Source organism: Myodes glareolus, chromosome 9, assembly GCF_982192425.1.
Source record: "Myodes glareolus chromosome 9, mMyoGla1.1, whole genome shotgun sequence".
NCBI classification, from domain to species: domain Eukaryota; kingdom Metazoa; phylum Chordata; class Mammalia; order Rodentia; family Cricetidae; genus Myodes; species Myodes glareolus.
Window position 1 is genome coordinate 38,371,803 of NC_142034.1, and position 21,609 is coordinate 38,393,411.

The following is a 21,609-nucleotide window of genomic DNA, read 5'->3' on the forward strand; positions in this document are numbered from 1 at the left end:
GGGAATGGCTCTTTGGGGATACAACACACTGTACGGCCTCAGTCAAGTATCTAGAAGACAGTTCCTAAAAAACATGCTCTTTATCAGAGCTTACTCCAGACAAGAGGTACTCCCTGGATAATCGTCACTTTGACCCCACTTGGGAATTACTACACTGTTAACCTACCTTTGGTATCTATCATCACTGAAGAGTTTTCATTTCATTTCTCAAGTAGAAAAAAAGAATCTTCCTGTGACTCTTGGCACAATCTGACAAATAAAAACAATATGCCCTATACTAGAACCACTGCAATGAGTCTTATTAGACTGATTTCCCAAGCTTCTCTTTAAGAAAACTCTTCAATTGTAAACTAGTCAAGTAAATTTTAAGTCTATGGTGTTTTGTCCCCACCCCTACTGCAACATTCATTCTGAAACTGATGATTTCAAGGATTTAATAATAACATTTCAAGACAAAGGAAGCAGTGGATGCTACTTTGGTCACTATTGCTCTGCCTAGGAAAGAGAGGAGTGGGACCAGTGAACTTGAAATCATTAGGTCTTCCTGCACAGCATTACACAAGAAAGCAACCAATTTACTAGAACCCTATTAATTAACAAAGATGAATTCAATTAGCAGAGTTCATTAGTTTCTGAAATTTAACTTATTAACACCAAATACTCCTGTTTCTCGGATGGGAAGCTCTCCTGGCAGTGCTGCAATGAGTCATTACTATTTCCTCTCTAGGAGGTTCCATTAGGTACCTTCTTCATAATGAGTGCAATATAATCAAGGGAAAGTTGGCATAAAGCAGAGAGACCATGGCTAGCTACACATTCTTCAGGAGCCTTGAAGAAAATCTGGACTCAAAATCTACTAGGTGGAGGGCACTCTCCTGTGTCTTTTAAGGGAATGATCACAGTCCCCGCTTTACAGATGAGCGAGGCTTAGCTCAAGGGGAAAATCAACCCAAGTCTCTCTTGACAGAAATCATGCTTTTCACCTCCCAAGCATAGGGCATTATCTTTTTACTCTTGTTATAATCAAAACTGCTCATTTAGATGTTTTTCATTGGTGAGACCAAAAACAAACAAACAAACAACAACGTGGAAATTAAGACAGATTAGTAATGGCACACACCTTTAATGCCAGAAACCACACTAGTCAGCCATACAGGCCAGGCAATGGTGGCACACACCTTTAATCCCAGCAGCCACACCAGTTAGCCATACTAACTGGTATGGCTGGGCAGTGCTGGTGCACACCTTTGATCCCAGCACTAGAGAGAAATATAAAACAGGAGGAGACAGGTCTCAGTCTCAATCTGAGGATTCACGGAGGCAGGATTACCAATTTTTGGTTTGAGATAGAGGTAAGAGCCAGTGGTTGGCTTCTTTGCTTTTCTGATCTTCAGGTTGAACCCCAATATCTTTCTCTGGGTTTTTATTAATTATACTACATTTGGCACCTAATGTTTGGAGTACAAATTCACAAAAAAGCCATCTGCTTGTGGCTTCACAGACACCAGCATAGGCGAGAACTACAAGTGGCCAGGTTCACTGCTCTACTGGCTAGATTTTTCTTTTCTTTTTTTTTTTTTTCTTCTGGTGGGCTCTTCCTGAACCCCCTTCTCAGGCTGCTGTCAAATTAGGTAGCTGCCTTGAAATCCAATCGGACACTTATTGTTCTATGCAGCAGCAATAAGCCTCACATCTTCATCAACAATGGCAGCAGATTTGGTAAGAAAATTGGGAATTCTTAAAGGAAGGAATTAATTAAGAGTTTTCTTTTCCCACATTAAAAACTGAGAAAAATCATTACAATGGAGGGATTTATGTCTCTGTATGATAATATGCTGGACAGTTTGAAAACAGAAAGGTTAAATGAGAGGATAACTAATTTAGATGGGATTTATGTAGTGTCAATTGTAAACATTATCAGCATTAAAATAATTGTTTTATCACTAAAAATGTCGGTTAATTTGAGTGATAAGATATAGGCCTTAGAAAAACCTAATAAAACAGATCACAAAGATATTCAAATCTAGACAGAGGAATTTAATGGAGAACTAATTTCAGCATAGCATTATAAGAATAGAAAGTAACAGCCTAAGGTTTTCAGACAACCAATCTTAATATATCCAGTAACCATACAGGAATTGTCAATTGGCAGAAGCTCTGTTAAAAGCTAAGTGGACTCCTGTGCCAATGTTAGATTTAAGGAGATTCAAGAAAGCAATAGTCTCACATGGCAAGCATTCACCTTTTGTGAAGCATATGTTAAAATCATGGTCACTTTGTAATAGAATTATCCCTAAAGGCAGGATAGAATTGGTTAATGAATGGTGTTTTAGAGCCTGGTCCACAACTACAATGGAATACCTGGTTCAGAGAAGAGGATAAGATTATTGAACAGCAAAGTAAATCTAAAAGTAGGGAATTCTCCTAAAATCAAATTCTTAGAGAAGGAAATTATGCTGCTATAGAAAGGCAGGCTGAATAAGATGGTCACAACCTGGATTTATGTTGTGCATCAGCTCTGAATGCTTGGGACAGAATTTGAGAAATAGAAAAGAAAACTGAGTTATTACTAAAGCTATACAGGGCCCAAGGGAAGCCTTTACAGATTTCTTACAAAGATTGACTTCGGCAGTAAATAGAATGATACCAAATTCAGAAGCTAGACAAATAATAATTGAATCCCTGGCTTTTTTAAAATTTATTTATTTATTTGTTTATAAAAATTTCTACTTCCTCCCCTCCTCCCATATCCTCCCATCAATCCCTAGCTTTTGATAATGTCAATTCTCTATGCAAAAGGATAATTAGGCTGTCAAACGCAAGGTCAGCACCTATGGAGGACTGGATTCGAGATACAATAAATATTGAATGATAACCATGATGATGCATGGATAGGAGATGTAATTTCCAGAGGTTTGAGGAAAAATCGAAATGTCAAATGGTATAATTATGGCAAACAAGGTCACCTTAAAAGGGATTGTACACAGGGCATTCCTAGAAACAATGGTTTTTTTCTAAGAATAATCCAGTCAGAACACCCCTCTTTTCTGGATTATGTGGAAGGTGTGGCAAAGGCAGGCATTGGTCAAATGAATGCAGGTTAATGAGGAATATTCGTGGTAATCCTTTGCCATCAGGAAATTCTGTGATGGGCCTCTTGCAGGCCTCTATGCCAAATATGGTTCAGTTGTTCCCTACCATCTTAGAGGAAACTCCATCTCAGAGCAATGAAAGAACCTAATGACTACTATAAGAAAGCATACTACTCTGAATAATAGAACACCTATAGAAGAGAGAATAAAAATTTCAGGAAAATCATAAGAGTATTTTGGTAAACTTCTATAAATGAACAAAGACCAAAATTAAAAATACGAATAAGCGATGTTGTCACTGAAGGTCTGGTAGACACAGGTGCGGATGTAAAATAATTTCATCAGAATCTGGGCATACAAATTGGCCCCTTCAGGATGTAAATGTTCAGCTTTAGGAACTGGAATTTTATCTCAGGTAAAGTAGAATGTGAGACACTTCAAATGTATAGGGCCAGAAAGACAGAGAGGAATATTAAAACCATATGTGGTTAACATACCAATGAGTTTGTGGGGACATGATTTGTTTCAGCAATAGAATACTCAGATTAATATTCTCCCAATCTTAGAAACAAACCATAAATTAACATATGTTTCTGGGAAAAATATTAGAAGGTTTTATAAAGAACAGTCACCAACCATTCAGGATGCACAAAAACAGGGCACAACAGCTGCTGATATTTTAGAGGCACCAACATCCCTACCTTTAAAATGGTTGACAGACAAACCTATATGGGAGAAGCAATAGTCTTTGACAACAGAGAAACTGCAGGCTTTAAAACAGCAGTTTCTCTGTTGTTAAAGGCCATTGCTTAAACCTTAGATGGTGACAAGGACTTAAATAGACCCAAGAAATTATCAGCTGAAGCTGAGAGAGAATTGGCTTTGCTTGAAGAGAAATTACAGAAGGCACATGTTGATCATGTGAAAACAAATCTTAATGGCATTCTGGTCATATTACCCTCTCAACATTCCCCTACAGGAATTTTAATGCAGAGGGAACATATTACCTTAGAACAGATCTTTTTAACACATAAACTGAGTAAAAAACTAAAAACTTAAGTGGAAAAGATCTGAGTTACTTCTAAAAGGAAAATTTAGACTTCATCAATTAGCAGGACTAGACCCAGCAGTAATAGTACCTTTTAATAATTGTGAAATTATGGGAAGAAAGTGAACCCTGGCAAAGAGTAATATTTTGGGAGAGATTAGCAACAACTATCCCAAAAGCAAGAGAATTCAACTTATACAGAGAACTAGCTGGATCCTTTCTTGAATTTCACAGGACACACCAATAACTAGAGCCCCTACGATCTATACTGATGCAAATTAAGTCAGGAAAGGCAGGTTACAAATCAGAAAATTTAAGTAAAGTGGATCAAAGCTATTATGATTCTGTCCAAGAGTTAGAATTGTATGCTATTCTCATGGTACTAAGAAATTTTAGAGAACCTCTCAATGTAAGTTACTGATCCTCAATATGCAGAAAGAGTGGTTTTGCATATTGAAACCACTGAATTTATACCAGATGTCACAGAATTGACATTATTATTTATTCAAATACAAGATACAATCAGGAATAGTAATCATCCCATGAACATAACACACATAGATCCCATATGGGTCTGCCAGGTCCTCTAACACAAGGTAATGCAGAAATTGATCAATTATTGATTGGAGACATGCTAAGTTTCAGAATTTCACAAAAAAACATCATGTCAATAGCAAAGGTTTATAAAAAGACTTTTCCATCACATGGCAACAGCCAAGGAAATTATAAGAAATTGTCCTACTTATTCTTTATACAACTAAACACCATTACCTTCAGAAAATAACCCAAAGGGGATTCAAAGCAATGAAATCTGGCAAATGGATGTGTTCCATTTTGTAGAATATGGAAAACTAAAATATGTACATCACCATTGATACCTATTCAGGTTTTCAATGGGAAACTGCGTTGAGTTTGGAAAAGGAAAAGTTCAATAATCACACATTTGCTAGAAGTTATAGGTATCATGAGTATACTTGTACAAATAAAGACAGACAATGCTCCAGCATATGTCTTTAAGAATATGAAACAGTTTTTTTGTTTATTATAATATAAAGCATATTACAAGCCATACAGGCCAGGCAGTGGTAGCACACACCTTAAACCCCAGAAATTACAATAGTTAGCAATAGAGGCTGGGTAGTAGTGGTGTATGTCTTTAATTGCAGCACAACAGAGGAATATAAAGCGAGCAGTAGATTATATACTCTGAACTTCACACAGTCTAGTTCTGGTTTTATTCTAGAGAGATCTAGCTTCAGGATTATTACCTAAAAGTAAAACGTAATGAAAAAAAAGAGAAACAAATCATTCCATGGGTTTTTCTTGAAAGAAGTCAGTAAAATCGTAAGATAACATTTAAGCACACATTTTTCTATCTGCTGAAATGAGGAGGTACTAATATGTCATTTTGGTTTACATTTGTCCTATTATCAAAAAGCAAAATAGTAGAAACAAAAAAAATTAATAGAAGTGCTCTTTTCTACCAACTCAATTAATCAAAATTGTAGGCATGAAAAACAAGCAGTTTGAATGGAAATACCTTTATTGCATATAATTAAAGGGCTACTTTTTGGCAAAGTATGAAATATCTGTAAGGTGACAAGAAAGAGTTAAAGTACCAATTAAAAAAGAACACTTTCATTGTGTGTGGTAGTGTACCTTTAATCCTAGGACTAAGGAATCAGATGCAGGTGGATGGATTTCTGTGAGTTCCAGGATAGCCAAGGCTATGTAGTGAGACCCTGTCTCAAAAAAACAAAAACTAAAACAACAATCAAGAAGTAGCCTCTCAAAAACAAACAACAAATGCCCACTTTTGTCACAGAGAGCTGAGAAGTTATCTGAGGTGATGGAATTAAACCTCCTCCAAGTTCTGAGGAAATTTTTGATACACTGAAATTCAGAACATTTACAATAGGGTTGGCATGAAATGTCTGCAAAAAAAGGAAAGCAGGAATATTAATATATTCTTATGTTAATATATTCTGGGAGACCAGAAGTCTGAAGGGTTTCATAAAAAGTCAACTGTTGGCACTCAGAGTCAAACAAATTACTCCAAAATATCAGGAAAAAAACAAATAAACAAAGCCAGGAATGGTGGCGTAGGCCTTTAATCCTAGCACTTGGGAAGCAGAGACAGGAGAACTTCTCTGAGTTTGAGGCCAGCCTGGACTACATTACGAGAACCAGGACAGCCATGATGGTTACACAGTGAAACCCTGTCTCAAAACATCATAAACAAAACAAAATAAAACAACAACAACAAAAACATTCTGGGGGCTGGGGAGATGGCTCAGTGGTTAAGAGCATCTCCTGCTCTTCCAAAGATTCTGAGTTCAATTCCCAGCAATCACATGGTGGCTCACAACCATCTGTAAAAGGTGCCCTCTTTCTGGCCTGCAGGCATATACACAGACAGAATATTGTTTACATAATAAAAATAAATATTAAAAAAAAAACAATTCCTAGGTAGAACCCCAGTAGCACAGACAATAAGAGAAACAATGAATAAATGGGACCTCCTGAAACTGAGAAGCTTCTGTAAAGCAAAGGACACTGTGACTAAGACAAAAAGGCTACCTTCTGACTGGGAGAAGATCTTTACCAACCCCTCATCAGACAAAAGTCTGATCTCCAAAATATACAAAGAACTCAAGAAACTAGACACTAAAACTCTAATTAACCCAATTAAAAAATGGGGTACTGAACTGAACAGAGAATTCTCAACAGAAGAACTTGGAATGGCCAAAAGACACTTAAGGTCATGCTCAACCTCCTTAGCGATCAGGGAAATGCAAATCAAAACAACATTGAGATACCATCTTACACCTGTCAGAATAGCTAAACTCAAAAACACCAATGATAGCCTATGCTGGAGAGGATGTGGAGTGAGGGGAACACTCATCCATTATTGGTGGGAATGAAAACTTGTGCAGCCACTGTGGAAATCAGTGTGGCAGTTTCTCAGGAAACTGGGAGTTAACCTACCTCAGGACCCAGCAATTCCACTCTTGGGAATATTCCCAAGAGATGCCCTATCATACTACAAAAGCATTTGTTCAACTATGTTCATAGCAGTACTATTTGTAATAGTTAGAACCTGGAAACAACCTAGGTGCCCCTCAATAGAAGAGTGGTTAAAGAAGGTGTGGAACATATACACATTAGAGTTTTACTCAGCGGTAAAAAACAATGACATCTTGAATTTTGCTTGCAAATGGATGGAAATAGAAAACGCTTTACTGAGCGAGGTAACCCAGTCCCAAAAGAGGAATATAGTATATACTCACTCATAAGTGGATTCTAGCCATAATTAAAGGTCTTTGAGCCTATAATTCGTGATCCTAGAGAAGTTAAATAAGAAAGTGAACCTGAAGAAAATCATATAGTTATCCTCCTGGATATTGGAAGTAAACAAGATTGCCAGGCAAACCTGGGGGCACCGGGGGTGGGAGGGTGGGGGGCTGGGAGTGGATGTAAGGGGAGTTGGGTAGAGAGAAGGTGAGAAGGGGAGGATTCAGGATAGTTTGGGGGAATGGGATGGGTGGGATGGAGGAAGGATGAATATGGGAGCAGGGAAGTAAATATCTCAAATAAGGGAGCCATTTTAGGGTTTGTAAGAGACTTGATTCTAGAGGGAGTCCCAGGTTCAAGGAGAGATCCCCAGATTGTTCCCCGGGCAGCAGAGGAGAGGGTACATGAACTGGCCTTATCCCATAACCATATTGATGAATATTTTGCATATCACCATAGATCCTTCATCTGGCGATGGATGGAGATAGAGACAGAGCCCCACATTGGAGCACTGGACTTAGCTCCCTAGGTCCAAATGAGGAACAGAAGGAGGGAGAACGAGAGCAAGGAAGTCAGGATCACAAGGGGTGCGTCCACCCATTGAGACGGTGGGACTGATCTAATGGGAGCTCACCAAGGCCAGCTGGACTGGAAGCGATGGAGCATGTGATCAAAATGGACACTCTGAATGAAGGCTGACCGAGAAGCCAAGGACAATGGCATTGGGATTTAATTCTGCTGCATGGTCTAACTTTGTGGGAGCCTGGTTTGTTTGGCTATTCACCTTTAAAGACCTGTACGGATGGGGGAGGACCTTGGACTTCCCATGGGGCAGGGAACCCTGACTGCTCTTAAGACTAGAGAGGGAGGGGGAGGTAGGGAGGGGAAGGTGGGGAGGGGGAAGGAAAAGGGAGGCGGGGAAGAGGTGGAAATTTTTAATAAATAAAAAAACAAAACAAAACAAAACATTCTGACCCTATGGTTTTAGTAACTTCCTGCATTTCACCTAATTTCCATGCTGCCAATTTCCCCCCTAACAGCATTCCTGCTTATTACATCACTAATGTAGTTGCTTTCCAGGCATGCTCTGGTGTTATGGGCAAATATCATAATTGAATGTACACAAAGAAAGCCCTCTTAGTGTTCTGGTACCCCCCCCTCAAAAAAAACAAAAAAAACTCAAAAAACAAAACAAAAGAATGCAACATTTCTCAGGAGGAAATTATACCCCTGCTGTGTTCTAATCAGCCAACCATCATCAAGACAATCAAAATAATTTGCCTAAATTAGCCAATCAAGACACCCTGCAAATCAGAGAATGTAAAAACCTGAAAGAGAAAGCATCATAGCTGATTATGATACTAATAATCGTGTTAAAAACCTAATGAGATGAAGAAATTGGGAGCTTGCTGGTGCAATTCTCTTCTACCTCAACATGCTGAGAACAAATTATATAGACTGTAATTAAAACAAAACCCTAACCAAACCTAGCTAGTTAGTCTACTAGTAAACAACCAACTACTTTGCAAAAAGAAAAGAAGTGCAAACTACTAACCATGAGCCATTATAACTGTTTAGGAAAGGAATCTCCTCCCTCAAGGCCTAAACAATCTAAAATACTTCACCTTACAAGAAGAGTCACCCACACGTAAGCAATCTTGAAAGGACAACTAGCTCTTGAGAGATTTGTGGCAATTTTAAAAATCCCACAAACCCTTAGAGCCCCCCACAGAAAGAAAACAATTAAAACACAAACTATGCGTGTGATTTAGAATAGCGTCACAGTATTTGGACCTTAAGTTTTTGTTTTAAAAGAGAAGAAATAGTAAAAACACACTTTTTAATATCCTTGAAAATACCTTTGCTAAAAAAAGAAAGAGGAATAAAAATTTAAAAAGTATGATATATACCAATTAGCTCTTTCTGCTATACATTTTGGAATTTAAGATCTAAACTATTAGTGTAACTAACTGCAACTTAACAGAGAAATTCAAAAGCCAAAGCTGTAAGGTTATGCAGGGTGACTTATGTCTATAGTTGCAGTACTTTGGGATTACAGGATAAGACCCTGTTGTCTCTCCCACTCCACATACACACACACACACACACACACACACACACACACACACACAAAGAAAGAAAACAACAATTAAAAACTCCAAGCAAACAAAAAGCAACTTAAGAAACCTCATTTCTTTTCAGGGTTCTTTTCTTTTTTTAAAAAAATGCAACATATATATTAAAAAGGACAGACTTGTTTTTCCTCCAACTTCCTATTATAACATTAATTTCAAACTGTTCTTTGCTTCACATTAAGGAGTCTTGACTTAATTACATGGCTATGAAAACAGATTCCAAACCCAGTGCTTTTACTGCTGGCATAATAGCTGTTTCAGAGTAAGAGTCTGTGTATAAAATCAAACAGTCAAGGCAGCAGCAGACATATCAGTGGCCAGCTTTCTTGCGACAATCATGATCACATAATACAGTACTGAGATGCTTATGGACTTCACTGGCATCAGAATAAACACCTCACAGTACGCCTGCACTCCACGAATCCCTCCTTTTGTCTGGCCCTTATTTGTCTCATGGTTCTAGGGCAGTATAAAACATCCATGACTTTGAAGAGCAGTTTGTTTCACTCCACACAAAACAATGCTGTTCTTAACAAAACTTGGTAACCTTTCTCTTCTCCTTGCTGCACATGGACACATCCTCAGTTCTATTCAGTAACACAGTATAGAACAGAGGGAGCTGCATTTACATCACTGTGGATTACCAAGAAGCCAGTGAGATCAAGGGATTCCTCTTTAACACTCCTGGAAAGCTTCCTCTTTTTCACACTACACTAACTATGGGCCAAGCACGTATCAGACAACAGGACAGAAGCTAAGCATTCTTCATGGATGGCAAGCTACCACCATCGGAAAAACTCAGAGCAGCACCAGGACTATAGTCCTTAACTTGTACAGTTCTGCCAAGGTTCACTAGAGGTTCAGTAATAGTTGTCATTGTCCCTACAAACCCAATCATCATATCTAAGAAATAATGATTGAAAGCATCTCAATCCTTAAAGCAAATTCAGCCCACGACTAAATTGTAAATGATCACTTGGCTCTAAAGCAGGCTTTAATACACTAATGAAAAGTAAAGGCATTTATAATCTCCTGATTTCCTACCTGATGCTACTATTAAATGAAAACTGGACAATAACAGCTAGAAGAACACCATATTACCCTCATTAACTAGTAGATTTGGTCTGTACACATCCCTATGTAACCTAAATTCAGAAATATAAGGGCAGCAGGAAGAAAAAAAATTAAAGCAGTTAGACTCTAGGACATGATACAGATTTGGAATTTAAGAATTTTTTTTTTGCTATTGCTTTTGTGATTTTATTGCTGTTATATTTAGTATGAGTTTCATATATATAGTAATAAAAATGTTAGTGATATCAAAGAATTCTGGCTTTCTGAAAATTTTAGGGGACAGTTTTATTTGACCATGGAATAATTATAGAAAAGTAGTCATTGTACCATACACATTATGATACTAAATACACTCTTAGCAAAAAGTAAAATAATTTTATAAATTCATGTCAGTCTATCTAATAATATGCTATTAATCCAATATTGGTGATAAAAAGTGAGCTTACCAAATGTTTAGGAGTCTAGCCCAATTCTGATGCATGTCCAGGGCCTCGCTCTGTGGTATGTGTACTTTAATTCTGAGAGCATCTACCAGCAACAGCGTTTATTCATGGACACTCATATTCTATCCCCAAGTATCCATTTTATTCCATAAGCTTCTGATTTTTCTTCCTAAAACCCCAGGGTTCTCTCTAAGCTCCTCATACTTCTCCACTCACTCCAGTTTCCTGTCTGAAGTTATTGATTGATATATACCTGAACTCTGCTGGATTTCCTGACATCAATAACACAAGGGAGTTGTGTAGTCCACTACATTTCCGAAAGAATTTCAGAAAAATCTTAGCTGTTAGCTTGCAGGGGAGGCCCTCTCGCTTCTCTAAAGACTAAATAGATCAGCAAGGTGACTGTATGAGGGAAAACAAAATATCAAATGCCTTTAGTTTAGAAAGCCCCTTTCAGAACTCAAAATGTTTCCTGCTCATTTTTAACAATGCTCACTATTATTATTAAAAATTATTATTTCATTATATTATTAAAATGAACAGTACTTGAATAACAGCTTAATTGTTTTAATTGCTACAATAAAAAAAAAAGCAACAATAAGAACAGTAAAAATTTCTTCAGGAAAACCAAGACTTCCTAACACCTTCAGAATCTTACTAGGCTTCAAAGAAGCAATTTGTAATGAAACATTTTGACTACAATCAGTCAATTTGACTGACATTACGAATATATGCTAGGTTTCTGGTTTTAATCACTATCTTCATACTGGTTATGATCTCAGTGTAAACTAAAGTTCTGATGGTTACTATTAGCTTAACTTTCCTTCCAATAAAAACATATTTATTTATTAAAACTTTAATATTTATTTATTCCTGCTCTTGGAATTAACATACAAAACTGCAACTTGACCTCTACAAAAGCATTTTAAACAATAAATTACTGGTCTTCAGAACTGAAGTTTCTCGGTATCAGAACCTGGATCCATTTTTAATAGAAACTAAGACCTCAAGAATAACTGGAACTGCTTTCTTACTGACTCAGTGTGTGCATAGGGAAAATGTCTGGTGAGCTGCTACTTCTTATTCAACAGAGGCAATGTACACTCTCATCTTTATCTACGGCTCAGTTACACCGAGACTTCCACTGCAGGGTTTAAAAGAAGAAGAAACTTACGCTGAAATATTAGGTAGAATTAAAAAGTCATTCCCATACTTTACAGGGATGATCCTAAAGTATAACCTTTCATATAACTCAGCTATATTCTTCTTAAGTAATCAGTGGCAAAGACAAAACCTTTGATAGTTGATACCTTTACTTACATGAAATCTCTGATCCACCTCACAGTTGACCTGTTTTCTGAAATCCTTTCACATAAAAAAAATGGAAAGAGAAGAATAAATTAGCAGAAACTATCAATTAATAAAAGTACTAAAAACAGATGATGAGTTTAGAAAGTCCTTCCCAGAATACTAATTATCAACAGTCTTTTAAAAAATTAAATTTATAGAGAAATAGTTATTTCTTTACATCGAATCTATAAATAACATACTATTGTAACTCTATTTTTTATCTTTAAAAATGTGATAGCAGTCAAATGGTGATGAGGCAGAGACATGTGGATCTCCATGAGTTCGAAGCCAGCATGGTCCACGGAGTTCCAGAACAGCTAGAGCTGTTTGCTACACAGAGAAATCCTGTCGCAAAAAAACAAAAAAGTGAAACCCAAACTAGACAGATATAATTCAAATGTCAATACCTTTTGTGCAACCAGGAAAGTAAGTCGTCGGATCCCATGCTCAACCAGAGTAGCTTTCTGCGAACAAACATAAAACGTAAGATAGATGACAACCAAATTTTACCTTAGTCTTCACAAGATTTTAACTGGAATAAGCACCATTTCTGGGATAAAGGCCTCATCTCAGAATCTTCATTGCTCCTGGGATTAAACGTTAAGAAATAGAGGTTCTACTGATCAGGACGGAAGGGAAAGAGAACTCTGCAGAGAAGCAAGGGTTTTATGAACTCTTAGAGGTAGTTGACCTCCAGGTAAAACATACTGGGATGCTTAGTGTTAACTGTCTACATGACAATCTAGAATCATACAAGAAGAGTCTCAGTGAGGGATTATTTACAGCAAGATGGTCTGTTGGCAGGTCTGTTTGTTTGCTTGATTTTGGTTTTGTTGTTTTGTTTTGTTTTGTTTTTGGTTCAGGTTTTTCAAGACAAGGTTTCTCTGTGTAACACCCTAGCTGTCCCAGAACTCACTCTGTAGACCAGGCTAATCTCAAACTCAAGAGATCTACCTGCCTCTGTCTTCTGAGTGTTGGGATTAAAGGTGGGTGCCACCACTGCCTTTGTGGACATGTCTATATGAGGTTTTTTTTTAAAGTTTATTTTATTATTATTTTCTGTGTTATGGGTATTTTGCCTAAGTGTATCTCTGTGAATCACATATATTCAGTGCCCAAGGAAGTCAGAAAAGGCCATCAACTCGCCTGGAACTGGAGTTTAAAGAAGGTTGTGAGCTGTCCTGTGAGTTCTGGGAATCCAACCCAAATGCTCTGGAAGAGCAGTGTTCTTAACTGATGGGTCCTCTCTCCAGCCCCTGTTTGAGGGTAATCTTGATTGCATTAACTGAGGTGGAAAGACCTGTCTTTTGTGAGTAAGTTTTCTTTAATGATGTGAGCCCTAGTAGCTTAAATAACTTCAGGGCAAGCCTCATTCCAAGGAGAGTCATAGGGCAACACAAATTGCACTTAATGGAAAAAAAAAAAAAAGGAGAAGAAAACTCAGAGTTGTGTGAGAAGTGACATGAGGTAGAAATGAGATGAGTATGGATGTGGATGCATATGATCAAAACAAATTGTCTAAAATAGTTGAGGAATTAATAAAAATATTATGGAGAGAAGGCGCCCAGTTAAGACATATTTCTCTTCTGGAGGACTAGAATTCAATTCCCAAGGACCCAATTCAGGAAGCTCACAACTAACTGTAAAGTCAAATCTACCTTCTGTGGGCAAGCTCACTTATGTGCACATCTCCATAAACAGAAAAAAAAACCACATGCATACAATCATATATATAAATATGTATATATATATAAATATGTATATATATATATTAAATAAATAAAAAGCCACCAGGATTGACGGTACATGTCTGTAATCCCAAATACCCAGGATGATATAGGAGAAGGATTATGACTTCAAAAACAACCTGAACTAAATTAAAGCAAGTGCTGACATAAAAAAAGAAAAGAAAAAAGATGGTTGTTAAAAACAATGATTAAAAGATTTTTAAACTTGATATTATTCTTAGCTCCACTTGGTAGAGGTAAACAAGATGTTATAAGTCAACAGAGGACAGTGGTTTCAAGATAGCCTTATGAGTCTTGAACTCCCAAATCTAAGCTTTCCTCAATTCTGTACTGTTTGTTTGCTTCAAAGCACAAACAAATAGTAGGTTTTAAATGTTTTTAAATGTCCCCATAAAGGAGCTACATGGTAATAAGCAAAGAAGCAGGAAAGTAATCCCACAAACTGAATTATTTGGGAGAATTCATGAATAATACAAAGAAAAAGATATGTAGACTTTTACAGCCCTCAGTAAGACTGCAGTTGGATTACATTCCTAGCTATATAACATGAACTAACAGTTTATAAAAAATTATTTTTTTAATCATTCAAATTACATTTTTTTGAGGCTGGAGAGATGATGGGTCGGTCAGTGGTTAAAACCACTGGCAGTTCTTTCAGGGGACACAGATTTGATTCCCAGCACCCATATAGCAGATCATAACCAGCCATAACTCCAGCCCTAGGGTATCCAACATTCTCTTCTTGCTTCCATATATATAAATATAGCACACAAACATACATGTAGATAAAACACTCACACACACCAAATGAAATTAAAAATTACATTTATCTACTCATGTGTTTGTATCTATACGGGTGTGAGTCCTGGGAATTGAAAGCAGTTCATCAGGCTTGGTAGCAGGCTGTCTTTACACAGAGACATCTTGTTGGTCTCCAAATCTTAACATTCAAGATAATATATAGGCCAGGTGGTGGTAGCAGATCTCTATGAATTAGAAGCAAGCCTGGTCTACATAGCGAGTTCCAAGACAGCTAGAGCTGTTACATAGAGAAACCCTGTCTTGGGGAGGGTGGGGATGATATAAAAGTTTTTTGTTTTTTATGTTTTATTTTTTGTTTTTCCAGGACGGGGTTTCTTTGCATAGCCTTGGCTGTTCTGGAACTCACTTTGTAGACCAGGCTGACCTCAAACTCATAGATCTGCCTGCCTCTGGCTCCTGAGTCCTGGAATTAAAGGTGTGCACCATTATGCTTGTCAGGTTTCTGTCTTTTCAATTCCCATTTTTTTTTTCTTATAAAGAAGCGTCTAGACCTTTTCCCCCTGTTTCTAGATTTCTGCTATGATATTACTGAGTAAAAAACATTGCTACTAATGATACTATAAGCAAAACCTAATAGGATTTCTATAGACAAACTTTCATGATAAATGCCTAGGTCAAGTAAAAGTAAACATTAGTCTAACATATTTAAAAATTATCCATACTGTCATCATACTCCAGTATAAGTAAACAAATACTGACATTATAATAAAAATAAAATGTGCTAGAAGAAAGGCAATGTGGAGATGCTCTCAGTATGCTGAGCAACAGAAACACTTCAGACACCAACAAAGAATTCCTCTACAGCCGAGGCCTTCAAAGACAAGCATCAATAGCTATGTCTGGCAAGGGAAGAAAATAACTTTAATAATGCCATGATTTAAAATCAAAATTGTTATTGCTTTTAAAATTCCACAAGTGGCTGACAATAACAGCAGAGCAACAGGATTCTGATTACATTGTAATAATGCAGGTCTCACAGCAAGTCCACAGCTATTACCCAGCGATTAGGCGTCATCACCTGGAGAAACTCCATTTACACTGACTGCTTCAATCTCCTCTACAAGTCATTTACAAATATATGATCCTAATTTCTATGAGAGAAAAAAAGACATGCTGGGACTAGAAGATTATTTGGACAATTTGGATCAACCTATTTGATAGTTTAATGTGTGCTTTAAAAAAACTTTTTCTAAACTGCTAGAAGTATGATTATGAAGTGAAAAACAAAATAAATTATTACTCTAGTTTTTTTCTAAAATTGCTTTTCTCTCCTCTTCTCACATCTATTTTAAAAATATGTAGATGAACATAGCAAATATTCCAAGGTAAGCATCTTAACTGATGCTTTCTCTAGACTCCTAGTGTTAGCATTCTGTCTTGACCCTTCTTAATGCCTTAGGCAAAGTCACCAGATTTCCCTTTGCCTCAATGTATGAAAATGAAGGAAAATCTTTAGATCACCGCGTAAGAGTATTCAATCTTAGGACTTAGAAAAACAAAAAGCCAAAAATTGTTAAAACACAATCAAATACAGGCTATTTGTATCTAAAAAAATTTAGACAGAAACTTTCACTGACTGTCATGTATATCAGGACTCCTTCACTGAGGTAACCTTGGTCACTGGCCAAAGGTTAATTTTATGTAGTTTTCTCTGGAAGAACAATCTCCTTGTGTTGGCCACTGCAATTCCAACATCAGTTCACCTGTTCTGAGAGTGTCAGAGTAAATGCTACATGTATTAATTAGTACATTATTTTCTCCCTAGGTATTTTTACCTGTTATGAATACCAAGGGCACTAACTTTTTAGAGTGATGAATTAAGTTTTAAAATATCTACTAACTTCTTTATAATAAGCAGTCAGTGCTATCCCTTCAAATGTAATGCATGGGGATGACTATTAAAGGCAGTTTTAAGAGTAGACTTTGACATCTATCACATATCATGAGTATAGCTCAGTAGCAGAACAGTTGTCTGGTACGCAGGAGGCCAGCGATTTCTATTCCCAGTACCATCACCACTGTTCATTACTGTCTTAAACATGCCTATTTGGTTGCCCTAACTAGAATTTATGAGGATAAAAATGTATCATTTTCTAAATATTATAGATCTGACATGAAAGGCTTTGCTCTATCATCTTCCACTTGGTTATAAAACAGTATTAATTAACCTCTCAGAACATGAACTTTTCCATGTGTACACTAGAATAACTCCTGACTCATGTAAAACTTGTGAGATTGTAGAAAAGTGCAAATAAATTGAGATAAAATTTCTTTATAAATATATATTATTATTGTTTAAAGATGTAAGCTGCCACTTATCTCAAATACTTGGGAAGTAGAGGAAGGTATATCTCTTTGAGTTTGAGGTTAACCTGGTACACATAGTGAATTCAGGTAGTCAGGGATACATAGTAACACCTTGTCTCAGAACAACAACAACAAAATCCCCCACAACAACAAAAAGCCAAAAAAGAGGTATGTGAGCACACACATACACCCTCTCTTGTATATATGTATGTATGTATGCATGTATGTATGCTGATCAAGTAGTAATCATTTAAAAGATGAAGTTAGGCTAGCTACTTAGTACTACCAAGGAGGCAAAATTTTATATAATTCCTACAGAACTGAGGGAGAGGGAAGGGCACACGAGAGACAGGAAAACATCTCAGGAGAAGAAATAAAAATGATGAGGATCTAAATGTTCAGTATGGAGTTTAATAACAATGTGATATACACTCAAGTGACGACCACAACAATATCAAAAACCTGAAAAGGTAGCTGGAAGTATTGCAAATATTTTAAGGGTGGGGGAAGCAGAAGACAGTATAGAAAGAACCTGCATGGAGTTGGGTACATATGGAGCTTGCCACAAAATGGAAAATCAGCAGTGAATTCAAGATTGAACAATGAATGTTCAAAACTAAAGCTCTAGGAGAGATTAGAAAACATACTTTTTAAAAAACATAAGGTCTAATCATAAAAAAAGATATTAATTATAGATAATTAAATTACTTTGGAATTTTCTTCCTGCAGGCAAAACTAGCCATAGTCTTGAGAGTTATGATAAAAGACAATCAATGAAAAACCTTCCAAGTAAGTCAGGCAGGGTTGTGCACACCTTTAATTCCAGCACTCAGAAGGCAGAGGCAGGTGGGTCTCTGTGAGTTCAAGGTCAGCCTACTGTACAAAGCAAGTTCCAGGACAGCCAGGGCAGTTGTACAGAGAAATCCTGTCTACAAAAAAAAAAAAAAATCAAAACAAACAAACAAAAACCAACCTCACAAGTAGAAACTGATGAAAGAAAAGTTATGATGCAACCAGCAGGAAAAAGTCACCAACAGCTTTAACCTAGTCAAAGACTCACATTTTGCTGGGTGAACTCTCTGAACATAGCTGCAAGCTTGTCATCTTCAATATCACCATCAGTCTTGATAGCCACATTCAGAATGTGTATTGGTTCGTCCCTGGGGACCTGGAAACAAAGAATACAAACCAAAGAAGATTATGAAGCTGGCTGCTACAAAAACTGGAATAAGTCACAGTACCTAGCAGAACAGTAACAATAGGATATTCTGGTTTGCTACTCGGTAGTAAAAAGCACACTCAAACTACTGCCCAACTGTCACAGCAGAGCTAAATAAAGCACATAAAACATCAAGAGCAGGAGTTTAAGGCAGCTTCAATTCTTTAAACAAACTTGAAAGTCACGGTGTCTCCAGCAAAATGGGAGTTAAACAATCTACAGGAGGGAAAGAAAGCTGTGTAACATAGTCCCATTTACTATAGTTCTTCACATGTTATCAAATGATGGATTTATCAAAACATGGGAAAACAAGGAAGGGAAAGAACAGAACATTCATTTACTGAGAAATCAGAAGAAAGGATTTAATAAAAGGACACCTTTAAAATCAAAATGTCAAATTCCACCTTTAGAGTTTATATCTATTTATTTTTTTTTAATATTTCAAGACAGGGTTTTTCTGCGTAATTGGTGACATGCACCACCACCACCAGGCTCCATTTATTACTTTTAAAAGTATTTTGAAGAGACATACAAAATCAAGTAATATAGCATACTATAAAAGGACCATTCCAAAGTCAGAAAGATATAGTATAGTACAAGTTCATGTCTGGAGTTGGTTGTGGTGGTGCACGTCTTTAATCCCAGCACTTGGGAGGCAGAGGCAAGTGGATCTCTCTCTGTAAGCTCGATGCCAGCCTGGTCTACAGAGTGAGAGCCAGGACAGCAGGACTACACAGAGAAACTCTCTGCCTTTAAAAATCAAAATAACAAAACAAAAAAATAAGCCCTATGTCTGAGAGAGAAAAGTAGTCTTCCAAGGGGAGTACCATACCTTGTCCTCATCATAGAGTGATGTATGACCGGATTCTGGGAACGTGGGACTTTGGGGTGGGGAGTCACAGAAGCAGCCCATTATTTCATCAAAGATCCTAAAAAAATCACCAGAGAAACATCCACAATAAAAACTCAAGTGGCAGGAAACTAATGTTGCCATGGTAGATCAGGCTAAAAGAATAATCTATCCTAGAGTGTGCTCAACAGTCAGAAGAATAGAAATACCAATAGCTAGAGATGACATGCAAAATATCACCAAGTGGCAGAAATTAGGAGGATAGATTGTTTAAACTTTAATAAACCTATATATTTTTCTTTTAAAAATGATATAAAGCTTTTTTGATTTTGTTTTGCTTTCATATGTAAGATATGTGCAGTGCTGTCATCATTTCTCTTAAAGTAACAGAAGGAGCCTGGGACTGGAGCAGCGACAGGCCAATGTAATTACCCCTCCCCCTAGGGTAATGCATCAATATACATCAAGAGATAGATGCTGAATGCATTTAATCAAAAGATGTATCGTCTCTAGTGGGGCTCACTCTAGTGTTGTGTTTAATTTCTCCTGACATTTCACTCATCACAGAGCAGACAGCGTCTTCTGTTAGCTCCTGAGGAAAAGATGATTGTTTCTTTTTTCGTTTTTTCCTGTCCAGGCTTTATACTGCAAGGAGAAGCTAAAAGTCTCAACAAGGAGTAGAAATCAAAAAATATCTATGTCTCTGAGGGTATATACAGTGAAGGCTGTAGCTCTTTGGCTGGCTCATCACTCTTCAGGGGAAGCTTTATTTTTCAGAAAGGTGATATTCCCCAAAACTAGAAGTCCATGGCTTCCCTTGTATAGACACAGTCCTAATGCCTTACCTGACAAAATCCTCAAAGGTCCGGAAAGAGACCATTCCGCCCATTCGCTGACAAGGTGGAGTGAACGAGTTGTCCAGCAGAACATCGCTGACACTAGCTACATGAGTCATGCCATAGTGGTTGAGGTTGGAGGCAAGGGACATTCTAAACAGTAATTCAATCAAGTTCATTAGAAAAGGAGCAAGGATTGGGAGATTAACAAGGGAAAAGGAATGTGGAGAAAACTTTCATGTAGGGTCAGGTTACAGAGCAGATATGGTTTTTGTTGCTATTGTTCATTTTTGGTTTTGGTTTTTTCCCCACTACAGATAAGGCTGTAGCAAGATTCGTGCTTCATTTGAATTTTTCAACACTATATTTTTGTCACTCCAAAAACTCTTCAGATAGATATCTAAGGACTACCAGGGATGGTATGGTAGTTTTTAATACAACAGTTTGATATATGGGGTGAACAAGCAGTACATAGGGGTTAAAAACCATCCTGCATCTTCCCCATCTCCTTTTCTCCTTAAAAAAAAAAAATGTAGGCAAGCCAAGTGAGTTACCATTATTCAACATTTAAGACATTTTTCCTTAGGAATTGTAATAGGTTAAACATTCCCAGACATAGTTTTATGAATATCAAATAGTAATTCTAATTAAGAAGAATGAAGTAGTTTAGTAAATAATTCTAGCAAGTTATTATTTATGGAACAGAAGTCCTCTAAAGAAACTTTATTGAGGTATTTACCCTTTCCATTGGTAGACCGAAAGATTTACTGATTAGAGCTCTCCCTTTCTGAAAGTTTAAGCCCATATTGCAAAAGTTCCTTTTTAAATTTAAACACTTTTGAACTAGAGCAAAAATATCTCTACTGAAAGCCTTATTAACTTTTAGCAAGATACAAAAGCAGAGCATTGGTCTCAAAGTATGTGTAAGCATGACAAGCAGTTGCTAAATGGAGATGCTTGAAGAGAACTGAATTGATTTGTTCAATCTAAATCCATAATGAATATTCTTTAATGCATCTCAGCAGAATGTACTCATAAATAATATCATAAGGTATTATGAATGACCAATCAGGACAGTCTGTTAGAAAGGACCAAGCTAAAGGATGCCACCAGGATTTGTAAGACACATTACTGGCATATCGATCTGAAGTAAGTTCAGAGTGAGATGATGACACCTGCACTTTGGAAAACTATTTAAAAATCTCCCTGAAGAACACCACCTGCAATGTTGCAGGAGGAAGAGAGAGCAATGAATGTGAGCTTGAGGTCTGGGCCCTCTGAAAATCATATTTATAAAAGGCAATGGGATGCTTTGTAGGATGGGGATGTTGCTCACACAGACTAAGGAGACTCACACTCATGGTTTTTTATTCTTTTGGTAAGCGATGGCA

The 21,609-nt window shown here is 37.1% G+C and overlaps 1 protein-coding gene across 4 annotated transcripts in view; it reads right to left on the reverse strand.

Moving 5' to 3' along the window:
• Acaca (acetyl-CoA carboxylase alpha) overlaps window positions 1–21,609 on the reverse strand; it is a 261,557-nt gene that overhangs the window by 93,120 nt on the left and 146,828 nt on the right. For all 4 annotated transcript variants that reach the window (XM_048446706.3, XM_048446705.3, XM_085695587.2 and 1 more), the window contains 5 exons: window positions 20,228–20,371; window positions 19,365–19,461; window positions 18,374–18,481; window positions 12,844–12,900; window positions 12,407–12,451 (listed from right to left, as the gene is read on the reverse strand). In XM_048446706.3, the coding sequence (XP_048302663.2) occupies window positions 12,407–12,451; window positions 12,844–12,900; window positions 18,374–18,481; window positions 19,365–19,461; window positions 20,228–20,371 (451 nt within the window). The remainder of the gene's footprint in view (window positions 1–12,406; window positions 12,452–12,843; window positions 12,901–18,373; window positions 18,482–19,364; window positions 19,462–20,227; window positions 20,372–21,609) is intronic.